Below are 14,381 nucleotides of genomic sequence, written 5' to 3' on the forward strand. Positions count from 1 at the left end.
TAACCTAAAACCTCTCATATAATATCTTATAAAATAATCAAAGTTTAAAAATAAACTTAATTTTGGTAAATCATTTAAAAAATTTTATACACACAGACATACACACATATACAACTTAATTCTTTGACTTTTTCCAATGGAATAACAGCCTAAAGGTTTTTAAAATCATAATATTCTACTCCTCACTCATGTCATGGAATTAGTAATAAAAAGGAAAGAGGATTTTATTATTGAAATTAACTTTTTAGAGAGTAAAAAAAATAGCAAACGCAAATTACACATTTTAATAAATATATTTGATTTAACTTTTGAAATCCTATGTAAGGTTTCCCAGGCAACCACAAATTAGTACTCAATAACTATAAAACAAATTAGTATTTGAACAAAAATACTTGAAATCATATTTGCCTTGGGAAAATACTCCTGGTAGAATGCTAAATTTGATTTTATTTAAGCCTCCTACAATCCTTGAGTTGAAATATTTTAAAATCCCTAATTTAGGTTACTGAATTCATCATTCAAAATAATGCTAATCTGAAAAATAACAGTAAGGATCATTTTTAAAAATAACTGTTAATTCACTTAATTATGAGACTAATGACAGGGTAATTTAGCTGTTACATTTACAAAATACTCCAGATATCCTCAAATATTTTTAATAAGAATTATTTCTGTATTTTATATGATCATCTTAAAGGGGTAGGAGAAATGTCTAATTATAGCCAGAAACATTGCCCTGTTGCTGAGTAAGTCTTAGTGAGAAGGTGTTTTCTAATTCTGTTCCCATGGCCATGGGAAGGGAAGAAAGAGGCATGAGGAAGGTAACGGTCATGAGCCCAGTTTTGGTGAGAGGAAAGAGACTGGCAATAATGCACTTTGATTTCAAGCACATGAAGCTTTGAGAAATGATTTTCCTGGCCTACATCTTACAGAGATATGTATAAAATTATCTGATAATTAACTGAAAGGTTCAGTTGACTAACTGTATTGTCTATGTAACTTGAAACAATACATCTCAGTTATTTTTTAATAATTCTTTTTTTTAATACATAGCCTGAATCAATTGGTCCTTTTCAAGTTGGTTTAAATATATATTAAATATTATATATTGCCTAAAATATATATATTAATGACATTCATCTCAGGTAAACAAAAACAACTTTCAGGAGAAATTTACAAACTTACTAAACACATCAGTAACTCTATCGAGTTTAGGTTTAATTCAAAAACATTAAGTAGGCTATTGTATCTGTGATAATCTTGTGATGGGTGGGCAGCGAAGTCAGATTAAGAACTCTGGATTCAGGAGAACAATTAAGATGTAGTCATGTAGCCACGTTATTGTTCATTTCCATCCTAAATCTGTTTCTTTTTTTTAAATCAATCTACTCATCTAGTCAAGGACCATTTTTATTCACTGAGTGAAATCATCTACTATTCTTATTATGGAATAAATTATATTTCAATATTTTATATATTTTCATAAACACATTTCTAGATCTGTGTTTATTCAATTGAAATGCAAATATACATGCATCAGTTTACTTTGGTGAATCAAAGGCAGAGGGTATGCCTCTGTTGGTTGGAGCACCACCTACAAATACGAAAAATCCCAACTATGTGTAGAGAGGGCCTTGGAGCAAGAGAATGGCTCCACAAAGCTGCAATGGACAAAATATGGTGTTGAAAACTTAAGTTACAAAGATGAGAGTACTCTACCCCAAAGAGAGGCAAAATTAAGAATATTCTATATTTATAGTGTTGTATCAATTTGTGTTCATGCATGAATTGATTTACTACCCCTACTTCTTTTCTTCTCACTTCATTCCCAGTGAAGAGTGCCTGGAGTATCCGATGACAATATTACCTGATTATCTACTAAAGTAGCAATACCAAAGAGGTAACACTGAGCCATTAATAAGGCACTGGAATTGACACTTTAGTAGAGTATGAAAGAAGAAGAAAAAGAAGTGAATTAGAGCTGATACTCCATGTCATTTTAATAAATTGAGTGATTGTGTATTTTTCCACTATCAATTTTATATTAGACATTCTGTGAGCTAAAAACACAGAAGCTTATGTTTCTTAAAGGGATTTAAGGATTGAAGACAGTGTCTTTTATACTAGCAAGCTATAAATGGTGAAAGGGGGAAGTTCTAAAATGAAGATGGTTCATCAAATTAAGGGGAAAACATTTGCTTAATGTCTATATTTCAACTTCATTTGTTGCCAATCTAAAGAAACACAAATAGACTTTCTATTCTCACAGTGCTAAAATGGAATTGAAAATGTCATGACCCACTAAGACACATAAACTGGGTCATCAGAAATACACATAAAAATGGCTAATTTAAAGACACATCACAATTTCATGGTTAACAATGTGCGGCAAGTAGCCCAAGCACCTCTATGAATTATTAGTAACTTTTAACAAAAAACCACCCAGATCTTAGAAAAGTATAAAAATTTCCCAATACTCTAATAAATATTTATTAATATTAAAAATTCATAGAGTTCCAAGAATATTTTTTAAAAGTCTATTTAGTTTATTTTCCTTGCCTTTACCAGCTGAATGAATCCTATATTCCCAGGACTCATGGAAATCTGTGTAACTATTTTTTTTTTTTTTTTCTGTGTAACTATTTAGAAATAGTTTCCTGGTGGTTCAGATGGTAAAGCGTCTGCCTACAATGTGGCAGACCTGGGTTCAATCCCTGGGTCAGGAAGATCTCCTGGAGAAGGAAATGGCAACCCACTCCAGTAATCTTGCCTGGAAAATCCCATGGACGGAGGAGTCTGGTAGGCTATAGTCCATGGGGTTGCACAGAGTCAGGTATGACTAAAGTGACTTAGCAGCAGCAGCAACAACTCTACTTTACTGTAGTAAATATCAAATGGACAGTACAGTAGGTGGGTAATTATTTCTGTATTTATAAACCAACAATCCTCATGAAAGTCACTGTAGATACAGTGAAACATCAATTAACCTAAATTTTCAACAGAGTACACTCAAATTTTTTGAATGTTTTTAACTCAGACCAAAAAGGTTTATTAAAAATGTTACAAAAATTTTTTAAATATATTTTTCAGCTTTAAAATGAATACTATTTGCAATTCAACTGAAAAGTCACTCTACTAATTTTATTTAGTTTCTACATTGCTGGATGTGAGACGGAGACATCCCAAAGTGTGTTATCTCCCTCAATATAATCTCTCTGAGATGATGGGTACATCATAACTTTGTGGATCTCTTCTTTTAGACCTGCAGTTAGAATAACTTCATGAGCATAGAAACAGAGTAGATTCATGTTTTACAGTCTTTTTCTTTTCTTATCAAAGATGATACTTAGCTTGATCTTTTGTTTCCATGAGACATTTCTAACAATTAAAAGAAAAACCATCTTCACTAGTAATATAAATATTACTGTAAATTCTAAAAAATATTTTAAAAATATGATGCTATTTAAAAAGGAAATTCAAAACAAAAAGTAAAAATGTAACTGACTGTATGGTTGAATAAGAGTGTACGCCCTGAAGTTGATGATTTCAATTGAGGTAACAGTGATTCTAAGGTGTAGTTTCTCACTATAATGAAACTATCAGCCTTAGAGTATTGATATACGAAGCACAAAATATTTGAACAAAACCTCTTTGGACATCAAGAAACACTGAGCCTAGCCTCTAAATGCTCTTAATTACATAAGGAACGATGGATAAATTACTTAACTGTTTTGGGCTTCATTTTCTTCATGTGTAAATGAGAAATGTGGACTAAGAAAACGTCAATGTTCCCAGGATGTCTCATGTTTTAAGCATCTACTGACTAAATTGATTACTTAGAAGTCTTTTAAATCAATGTCTTTACTGTGATTTATCTCTCTTCCAAAAGAGTGTCATATTTTAAAACTCTGAGTGTATGACTTATTACTGTTTTGCTCTATGATACCTCTCTGAATTATAGTTAAAGCTATCATTACCTTTAAATCAAATTTCATATGACTGAAACTTTTTAAGAGTCAATGATCCACCTACCTTATCACAGTATCATTTCTTGTGTTTACATCAAAAAGAATTTAAATTTTTTACCAAAGGATTTAAAGAGATTTAAATAAGGCCTTCTAAATGAGTTGGTTTTTCTCATTACTCAGATGTCTAAAAGTATATTAATCTGAGGTCCTTTTCCTCACCTGATTCTATGAGTACACATTCCAACCACCCTTTGGTACATTCTACCCGATGTTATCTCCTTGCAGTAGTTATAGTTAAAAATTACAGGCAAAGGGTGACATCCTGGAACTGGTGAAAATAAGTATCTGTCTCCTACACAGACCCATGGAAGGCAAAGACTGATTGAAAATTGTATTTCAAGAAGTTAATTAGATAAGGTGAAAATGATCCACTATTATATAAATACAAGAGGACCACATTATAGGATAAATGTTTACCTAGCAAACTCTCTTCTCTGCCCATGGGTATGGTAAAATATGTATAGGAGTACAAAAAGATCAAGTTACACAATGAAATTCTCCTATACCTTTTGAACCCTCATCATATTATTGCTATATTAAGAACTGTGGAAACTGAATCCCAAACTTCTTTTTGAAATGCTATTCAGATCTGAAGGCTGGAAGTCAAGACCCAGGCTACTTGCTGCTTTTCAGCAATCCAATACTAGCAGAATTCTGAAAAAGGAGTTTTACCATTGCCACCCCTGAATAAAAAGGAAAGAGAATAGATGTCAGGTAATATCAACATCAGATGTCACAGGCAGTCATCAGGTTATTCTTTCAGCTGCTTACCAGTATGACTCCTTTTATGTACCATAAGCACATTGGGCCCAATGCAAACCATGCCACAGACGTCACATTTCAGTTTACCATTCGGAAGCCGGATTCCTCCCTCGCCTTGAAGCTCCTGGACTTTCCTGTTGTCTGCCACCTCGCTGCTTTCAATTAGGGGTTCTTCTAGGCTGCTACCCTCATCATGGCCCCTGATCTCATCTTCGCGGCTCAGGGGTTTCCTGTCACACTCTTCATCACTCTGCATTTCTAGCTTTACTGAATTTGCTGTAATTTAAAGAAGAAAGAAAGACATTTTGAGTGCATGTTATATGTAGTCACCTACATCTCTTTCCCACACATTGCCATTCTATTAACATGGCTGGAAATACTGTAGAATACAGCATATTCTCTATAGAATAAAGTCCATCCCTCATGCAACATTATATGTGCTTTGCTCCAAGGTACTCCAGTGAAGCTTCGGTATGAAAGTGAAGATGACCTAGGGAAGCTCAAGGTAAAGAGAATGATGCTTTATTTTTACACACATGTTTTTCTTTAATTCAGGGGTACACTTTTTAAGCAACTCTTTAAACAACTGGTATTGTTAGATTTTTGAGTTTGTCATTAAGGTGACTGAGACAGGATTACGAAAAGGCGAAGATGAGATACTACTTAACCCACTGAGCTACACCTTTTCTTAACTATATATATATATATATATATATATATATATATACACATCGGAGAAGGGAATGGCACCCCACTCCAGTACTCTTGCCTAGAAAATCCCATGGACGGAGGAGCCTGGAAGGCTGCAGTCCATGGGGTCGTTGAGGGTCGGATACGACTGAGTGACTTCACTTTCACTTTTACGCATTGGAGAAGGAAAGGGCAACCCACTCCAGTGTTCTTGCCTGGAGAATCCCAGGGACGGGGGAGCCTGGTGGGCTGCCGTCTATGGGGTCGCACAGAGTCGGACACGACTGAAGTGACTTAGCAGCATATATATACATACACACACACACACAAGTCATAGTCTCTGTTTTCCATTAGAGCGCTTGTGTAAACCTGCCTTTGAAATGAGCAAGAGAAACAACTCGGGATGTTAAGCCAGCAAATGTCTTAGACACATGAAGTCATCCAGGCAAGGCAAATATTCTAAAAATCAGACTAAATAATACAGTCAGTTGAAAGTTATATAGATAAAGGGCAGAGTGCACAGAAGTCACATGCTCTTAAGCTACTTTGCTTTTTTATTTCCTGTGTGAAAAAAGTTCTCCATAGAACATATTAGTCTGCAAATCAAAGTATTCCAACTTTAATCTATGCACACCAAAAAGCAGTGAATGACAGGAATGGCATAGCATGCATGCACACACTTGTGACTGTTAAGAAATTTAATGCCTTCTGTTTGCTGTTTTTGGATCATCCCACAGAAAAGTTGGAATTTTGTTAGCACAGCCCTCATGCTGGATTGCTGACAGAGTCCTTTCACAGAGCAGAAGCAAGGTTTAAGAGAATACCAGGTTTTATCCACTGATCTTGAAAATTTCTCAAGAAACCATATCAAAGTTACTAAGCAAAACAAATTATTTGGTATTACTTGAATAGAGGAAATATTTTCATAAAAAGGAAGTACATTTTTTTTTACGGCAATTGTTTTCTTAGAGAAACCACCCTTTCTCTGCCTCGTTGTTAGTTCTTATGACAGGCAGCACATACTATCAAAATGACTCCTCCATGCTCCCTCCATGGAACTCCCCTGTGAACCACAGACAGTGTGGTACAACGTGGGGATCACTAGATTTAGTTAGGAGAACTGGCTTTGACATTTACTGCAATATAATCTTGAACCAGTTACTTAACCTCTGAATCTTATGTCTTTCATTTACAAAGTGGAGATGAATTCAGATTACAGAATAAAGTTTAAGCACAATAGTTTAGCTATTAAGAGCAAAGTTTCTAGCAGTGGCACTTAGTATTATAAAAGGAGTGTCACGCTGTGCATATTACTAAGTTCTCCATGTCCTCTACAAAATCGGGATGACAATGGCACCCACTTCCTAGGACAGATGTAAGCATTAAATGTCTAAATATAAAAAATGGGCTTACCATTATTTTTCTTTGGACAAAAGTGTTTTTATTCCATAAAGTTTTTGTAAAGATCAATTAACGTAACAGTACGTAAACTAACCTAAGAACTACAAAGGGATACACAGCCTTCTTGCCTCATCTCTAACAGAATATGTATATCTTGGGTTTTACCCTATTTATAAATTAGCACTGCTTTACTGGGTTTTGAGAAGAGTATGGACAATATTTTTCCATCTTAATATTTCCAATATGCTAAGATATTTGTGGCATACAAGAAGTATTTCAGGTAGTATTCCCTGAAGCATTTTAATTAACTGATTAAGAATTTTCTTTAAGGTATTTTCTTATATGTTTAAAGAATCCATTAACAGAATAACAAAAAATGAATCATCGTAAAGGATTAGATTTAGAAAAGGCAGAGGAACCAGAGATCAAAATGCCAACATCCACTGGATCGTCAAAAAAGCAAGAGAGTTCCAGAAAAATATCTATTTCTGCTTTATTGACTATGCCAAAGCCTTTGACTGTGTGGATCACAACAAACTATGGAAAATTCTTAAAGAGATGGGAATACCAGACCACCTAACCTGTCTCCTGAGAAATCTGTACACAGGTCAGGAAGCAACACTTAGAACTGGGCATGGAACAACAGACTGGTTCAAAATTGGGAAACCGGTATGTCAAGGCTGTATATTGTCACCCTGCTTATTTAACTTATATGCAGAGTACATCATGAGAAACACTGGGCTGGATGAAGCACAATCTGGAATTAAGATTACTGAGAGAAATATCAATAACCTCAGATATGCAGATGACATCACCCTTATGGCAGAAAGTGAAGAGGAACTAAAAAGCCTCTGATGAAAGTGAAAAAGAAGAGTGAAAAAGCTGGCTTAAAACTCAACGTTCAGAAAACGAAGATCATGGCATCTGGTCCCATCACTTCATGGCAAATAGATGGGAAACAATGGAAACAGTGAGAGACTTATTTTTGGGGGCTCCAAAATCACTTCAGATGGTCACTGCAGCCATGAAATTAAGACACTTGCTCTTTGGAAGAAAAGTTATGACCAACCTAGATAGCATATTCAAAAGCAGAGATATTACTTTGCCAACAAAGGTCCATCTAGTCAAAGTTATGGTTTTTCCAGTGGTCATGTATGGATGTGAGAGTGGACCTTAAAGAAAGCTGAGCACTGAAGAATTGATCCTTTTGAACTGCGGTGTTGGAGAAGACTCTTGAGAGATCCTTGGACTGCAAGGAGATCCAACCAGTCCATCCTAAAGGAAATCAGTCCTGAATATTTGTTGGAAGGACTCATACTGAAGCTGAAAATCCAATACTTTGGCCACCTGATGCGATGAACTGACTGATCTGAAAAGACCCTGATGCTAGGAAAGATTGAAGGAGGGAGGAGAAGGGGACGATGGAGGATGAGATGGTTGGATGGCATCACCGACTCAATGGACATGAGTCTGAGTAAACTCCAGGAGTTGGTGACGGACAGGGGAGCCTGGTGTGCTGCAATCCATGGGGTTGCAAACAGTCAGACACGACTGAGCAACTGAACTGAACTGAACTGAGCTGAAAGGATAAAAAATGAAAATTATGTCCTTTTCTACCTAAAGTTCACCCATTCCTCAGTTCTGGTCTCAAAATCAACCATAATCCTTGTCTTCTATTTAGAATTGTGTGTGTACATGTGTGTACATATGTGTATACATGTGTACATACAGGTCACTCTTTTTACACAAAATGAGCTGACTTTAACGTTCCTTTCTTCAGTTAATAATATCTGTTCACTATTTTCCACATTAGTACAAAGAAATCGGGCTTCCCAGGTGGCTTAGTGGTATAAAGAATCCTTTGCAGGAGCTGCAGAAGATGTGGGTTCCATCCTCGAGTTGGGAAGATTCCCTGGAGAAGGAAATGGCAACCCACTCCACTATTCTTGCCTGGGAAAACCCATGGACACAGGAGCCTCATGGGCTACGGTCCATGGGTCACAAAAGCGTCAGATACAACTGAGCAACTGAGCACACAGGCACAGACACAGAAATCTACACTGTTCGTTTCCAATACCTGCATAAAATCTATTTTACAAACATAATATATTCACCCAGGCTATTATTTATTTAGTGCTATTATAGACATTATTGTCTAATATACCATACAAAACTGTTAATCTGCTAAAAACCAGTTATTTTACTTTAGACTTTTAATCTGCATTTTTTATTGTGAATGAAGTTGGGTATCTTTTTCATGTTTAAATGTGTTCTCTCTCTCTCTTTTTTTTTAGAAATGCCTATCAAAATTCTTTGCCCATTTTTCCACTAGGTTGTCAGCCTTTCTCACTGAATTTAAATGCTTTATATAGTAAGGAACTTAGCCCTGTGTCTGATATGTTTTGCAAAAACTTTGGTATATCTTTTTACTCCAGGGTATTTTTTTGGCATGTATGTTAAATTTTTTACATTTTGAATTTTAACATTTTTGTTAAACATAACATATTTAAGTCATAACAATTATGACTTCTGGATTCCATATCTTGCTTCAATAGTTTTTCCATATTCCGAGAAATTCTTCCATTTTTTTCTGAGAAGGAAAACTGTTCTAATCAATGTAAAAATACTACCGGTTACTCTACACAGTCCCATGTTTCATTTGTAACTGTCACATAAAGGGAAAATTAAGAAAGAAAACAAATGAAAAATATGACTTAATGTAGCATGATTTCATATACCAGCCTGTGAGCAAATTTTCCCACACATTAAAGTCATGTACTAAAGATCACAAATTTCACGGCAATGCTATCACTTACATTCTTAAACTAGTCAACATCTGATAAGCTGCCTTTAATGAGTATAAAGTCTACCCACATTTCATTTCAGGAACTGAAGAAAGGTATATCTAAAAGAAGTTAAGTCTGAACGTATGGGCCTCTTCAATTTCAAAAGAGTACAAAATTATGACTTGATGTTCTACTAAATTATCTTTTCCCTCAGGAGAATATTAGAATATGGACAGTAAAACAACATTAAACATTAGTAAAAATGTCATTTAACAAATTTATCAGGGCTTCCCTGCTGGCTCAGTGGTAAAAGAATCCACCTGCCAATGCAGGAGACATGGGTTTGATCTCTGGTCCGGGAAGATCACACATGCAACAGAGCAGATAAGCCCAAGTGCCACAACTATTAAGCCTGTGCTTAAGAGCCCAGGAGCCTCAAATACTGAGTACCCACAGGCCACAACTGCTGCAGCCTGAGAGCCCTAGAGCACATGCTCTGAAACAAGAGATGTCATTACAATGAGAAGCCCGTGCATTACATCTAGAGGGTAGCCTCTGCTTGCAACAACCAGAGAAAAGCCCATGCAGCAACGAACCCAGCAGTAAATAAATAAAATTTAAAATAGTTTAAAAAGTCCAGTTTATGAGATGTTACCATTATGGTTAGAACTTTCTTTTCTATCTACAGAAGAACATACTTGAGATGAATATCCAAAAGCATAGATTTACTAGAACTAAATATAAAAGAAGTGGTAAACTATAGTAAGAAACTAAGATAAGAAAGCTTTCTAAAGTGAACAATGCAAAGAAATAGAGGAAAATAATAGAATGGGAAAGAATAGAGATCTCTTCAGGAAGATTAGCAACACCAAGGGAACATTTCATGCAAAGATATGCACAATAAAGGACAAAAATGGTATGGACCTAACAGAATTAGAAGATATTAAGAAGAGGTGGCTAGAATACAGAGAAGAGCTATATAAAAAAGGTCTTAATGACCTGGATAACCACGATGGTGTAATCAGTCACCTAGAGCCAGACATCCTGGGGTGCGAAGTCAAGCAGGCCTTAGGAAGCATTACTAGGAACAAAGCTAGTGGAGATATAGAATTCCAGCTGAGCTATTTCAAATCATAAAAGATGATGCTGTTAAAGTGCTGCTCTAAATATGCCATAAAATTTGGAAAACACATCAGTGGCCACAGGAATAGGAAAGGTTAGTTTTCATTCCAACCCCAAAGAAGGACCATGCCAAAGAATGTTCAAACTACCACACAACTGTACTCATATCACATGCTGGCAAAACAATGCTCAAAATCCTTCTAGCTAGGCTTTAACAGTATGTGAACTGAAAATTTCCAGATGTGCCAACTGGATTTAGAAAAGGCAGAAGAGCCAGAGATCAAATTTCCAACATCCACTGGACCACAGAAAATACAAGAGATTTCCAGAAAAAATATCTACTTCTGCTTAATTGACTATGCCAAAGCCTTTGACTGTGTGGATCACAATAAACTGTGGAAAATTCTTCAAGAGATGGGAATACCAGACCACCTGACCTGTCTCCTGAGAAATCTGTATGCAGGTCAGGAAGCAACAGCTGGAACTGGACATGGAACAACAGACTGGTTCCAAATTGGGAAAGGAGTACGTCAAGGCTGTATATTGTCACCTTGCTTATTTAACTTATATGCAGAGTACATCATGAGAAATGCTGGGCTGGATGAAGCACAAGCTGGAATCAAGACTGCTGGGAGAAATACCAATAACCTCAGATATGCAGATGACACCACCCTTATGGCAGAAAGCAAAGAGGAACTAAAGAGACTCTTGATGAAAGTGAAAGAGAGTGAAAGAGCTGGCTTAAAACTTAACATTCAAAAAACGAAGATCATGGAACCCAGTCCCATCACTTCATGGCAAATAGATGGGGAAACAACGGAAACAGTGAGAGACTTCATTTTGGGGGGCACCAAAATTATTGCAGATGGTGACTGCAGCCATGAAATTAAAAGACACCTGCTCCTTGGAAGAAAAGCTATGACAAACCTAGACAGCATAATTAAAAGCAGAGACATCACTTTGCCAACACAGGTCCATATAGTCAAAGCTAAGGTTTTTCCAGGAGTCTAGTAAGGATGTGAGAGCTGGACCATCAAGAAGGCTGAGTGCTGAAGAATTGATGCTTTCAAACTGTGGTGCTGCAGAAGATTCAGTGAGAGTCCCTTGTAGGGCAAGGAGATCAAACCAGTCAATCCTAAAGGAAATCAACCCTGAATATTCACTGGAGGGAATGATGCTGAAGCTAAAGTTCCAATACTTGGGCTACCTGATGCAAAGAGCTGACTCACTGGAAAAGACCCTGATGCTGGGAAAGATTGAAGGCAGGAGGAGAAGCAGACGACAGAGTATGAGATTGATGGTATCACTGATTCAATGGACATGAGTTTGAGCATATTTCGGGAGACAGTGTCGGACAGGGAAGTCCAGCATGCTGCAGTCCGTGAGATCACAAAGATTTGGACATAACTTAGTGACTGAACAACAAAACTATAGTAATCTTTTCTCTAACAGTATTATACTCTGAGGAATTATATATTTGCCTTGTATGAATATATATGCTATAGTAAATAATAATTCATATTTATTGATATAGTAAATCAATAAAATCCAACACATTTTAATATATACACGGCATAGGTTTTTTCAAAAATATGGTGGATGTGTTTATTCACTCAGTCATGTCTGACTCTTTGAGACCCCATGGACTGGAGCCCACCAGACTCCTCTGTTCTTGGGGATTCTTCAGGCAAGAATACTGGAGTGGGTTGCCATTCCCTTCTCCAGAGATCCTCCCATCCCAGGGATCGAACCCAGGTCTCCTGCATATCAGGCAGATTTTTTACCATCTGAGCCACCATGGAAGCTAAATATGGTGTCCTACTGTACAAATAAAATTCCATTCTAATTAATATTTAGCTCATCTTACCAAAATTAAGTTGAAATTCTAAGATAAAAGTGATTACTTAAATTGATCAGAATTTTAACTGTTAAATAAAATATTTTTCCTACTTAAAGAACCTACAAGATATTCTCCTATTATTTATTTCTACTACTTAGGATTTTTCTAATTAATCTAGGGCATCTAATATTTTAACTATTAATGATTAAATTTGTGTTTGGGAAATGTATACTCTAAATTATAAATTACATAATGACTGTAGTTACATGAAGTCACTATAAATTAATCATGGAATAAAAATCAAAGTCGTGGCACTATCAAATTTTTGAAATTAAACTTTAACTCTTTATCATATAGTATTCCTTTTATAATTTGGTTAAAAGAAAGGCATTCTAATACATGGCTAATTTCTTCTAAGAAAATGTTAGTATAAATGAAATCTTATTACTATATATCAACAACAAGAATTACTTTTCATGCTTATTTTCTTGATAGAAAATGAAGAATGTAAAAATTCAAGCATATCCGTGTGAAATTATACACATTTTAATATATTGAGAAGCATTAACAGTTTAATGAAAACAATATTTTGTCAGAATAATTAGCAATGAAAAAAGGATGTGAAATAAGATTTTAATTGATCAATTTGTTCTTTGTTATTCAATATTGTAGCCACAAATAACTATGATATACAGATAGGTGAATATTTTCAATGAAAAAATAAAATGTTTATTATAGGTATTTTTTTTCCCTTTAACTTGAAGGAGATGATACAGTTCACAGTTTTAAATAAAGAAGAGTCGAATTTTAAAGTATCCAAAAAAGTTACACTGATTCTTTGTTAGGTTGATTCTTTTAGTACACTTGGAGGTTTGTAAACACAATTAAAGGATAATAATTGTTGACTGAAAAGACTTTTATAATCAATTTTATACAGATAAAGCTTTGAATATATTTCAGGATAAAATATTCTACATATATAGTTATGAAAAAAATTGCTTCATAATGCAAACGTTTAAGGATTAAAGATTTATCCCCTTCTTTGTGCTTTCCAACTACTATTCTTGAACTTTAGGATACAGTTTATAGATTCTATAAAAATGCATGTTTTAATCACCTCCATTTACATGTGATCACCCCAATGCCAAGAAGTAAAGAGATTCACATAAAAGCTCTTATAAATGATTCCCAGGCCAAAGAAATTTCAATAATAAAAGCTTTTCAGTAAACATACTGGATTGTCTACACTCAAAGCCTTCATAATTATCAGTTTCAAGATACATACTACTGAGTGGATAAAGTTACACTGGACTTGTCTTAAATTCAGTAGCATGGTATTAAATAAAATGATAACCTAATAAGGGTATTTACACAGCTAAACATATATACAGATCACTGCTTTTAAAAAAAAAAAAAAGGGCAGAAAACCAAATGGGGAAAAATCATGCTGTTTTGTGAAACTGTTAAAACACATTATTTTAATTCAGTCTATTTCATAATGAAGTTTTCATTACCACTACTATACTTTAAAAACTAAAGACAATTCAAAATCCAAATGTATACCACTTAAAAATGAAATGCACAATGCTGTTACATACATTAATAGACCTCACACAGTAGAGCCCATCTACTTCAACCAATAAGACACAAGGACCAAAATGAAATCTGTTTAAAACTCATTGAGCCAGCAAATATTTATTATGTGCCTAATATTGTGCCGCCCAAAAAGTTTATTTGCCATCGATACTTTGC

The 14,381-nt window shown here is 35.1% G+C and overlaps 1 protein-coding gene across 10 annotated transcripts in view; it reads right to left on the minus strand.

The window, feature by feature from the left end:
- IKZF2 (IKAROS family zinc finger 2) overlaps nucleotides 1-14,381 on the minus strand; it is a 185,871-nt gene that overhangs the window by 69,407 nt on the left and 102,083 nt on the right. For 8 of the 10 annotated variants that reach the window (XM_027566696.1, XM_027566655.1, XM_027566686.1 and 5 more), the window contains one exon: nucleotides 4,800-5,066. In XM_027566696.1, coding sequence (XP_027422497.1) covers nucleotides 4,800-5,066 — 267 coding nt within the window. The remainder of the gene's footprint in view (nucleotides 1-4,799; nucleotides 5,067-14,381) is intronic. The other 2 variants (XM_027566714.1, XM_027566706.1) reach the window with 1 other exon arrangement.

This window comes from Bos indicus x Bos taurus, chromosome 2 (assembly GCF_003369695.1).
Source record: "Bos indicus x Bos taurus breed Angus x Brahman F1 hybrid chromosome 2, Bos_hybrid_MaternalHap_v2.0, whole genome shotgun sequence".
Classification (NCBI taxonomy): domain Eukaryota; kingdom Metazoa; phylum Chordata; class Mammalia; order Artiodactyla; family Bovidae; genus Bos; species Bos indicus x Bos taurus.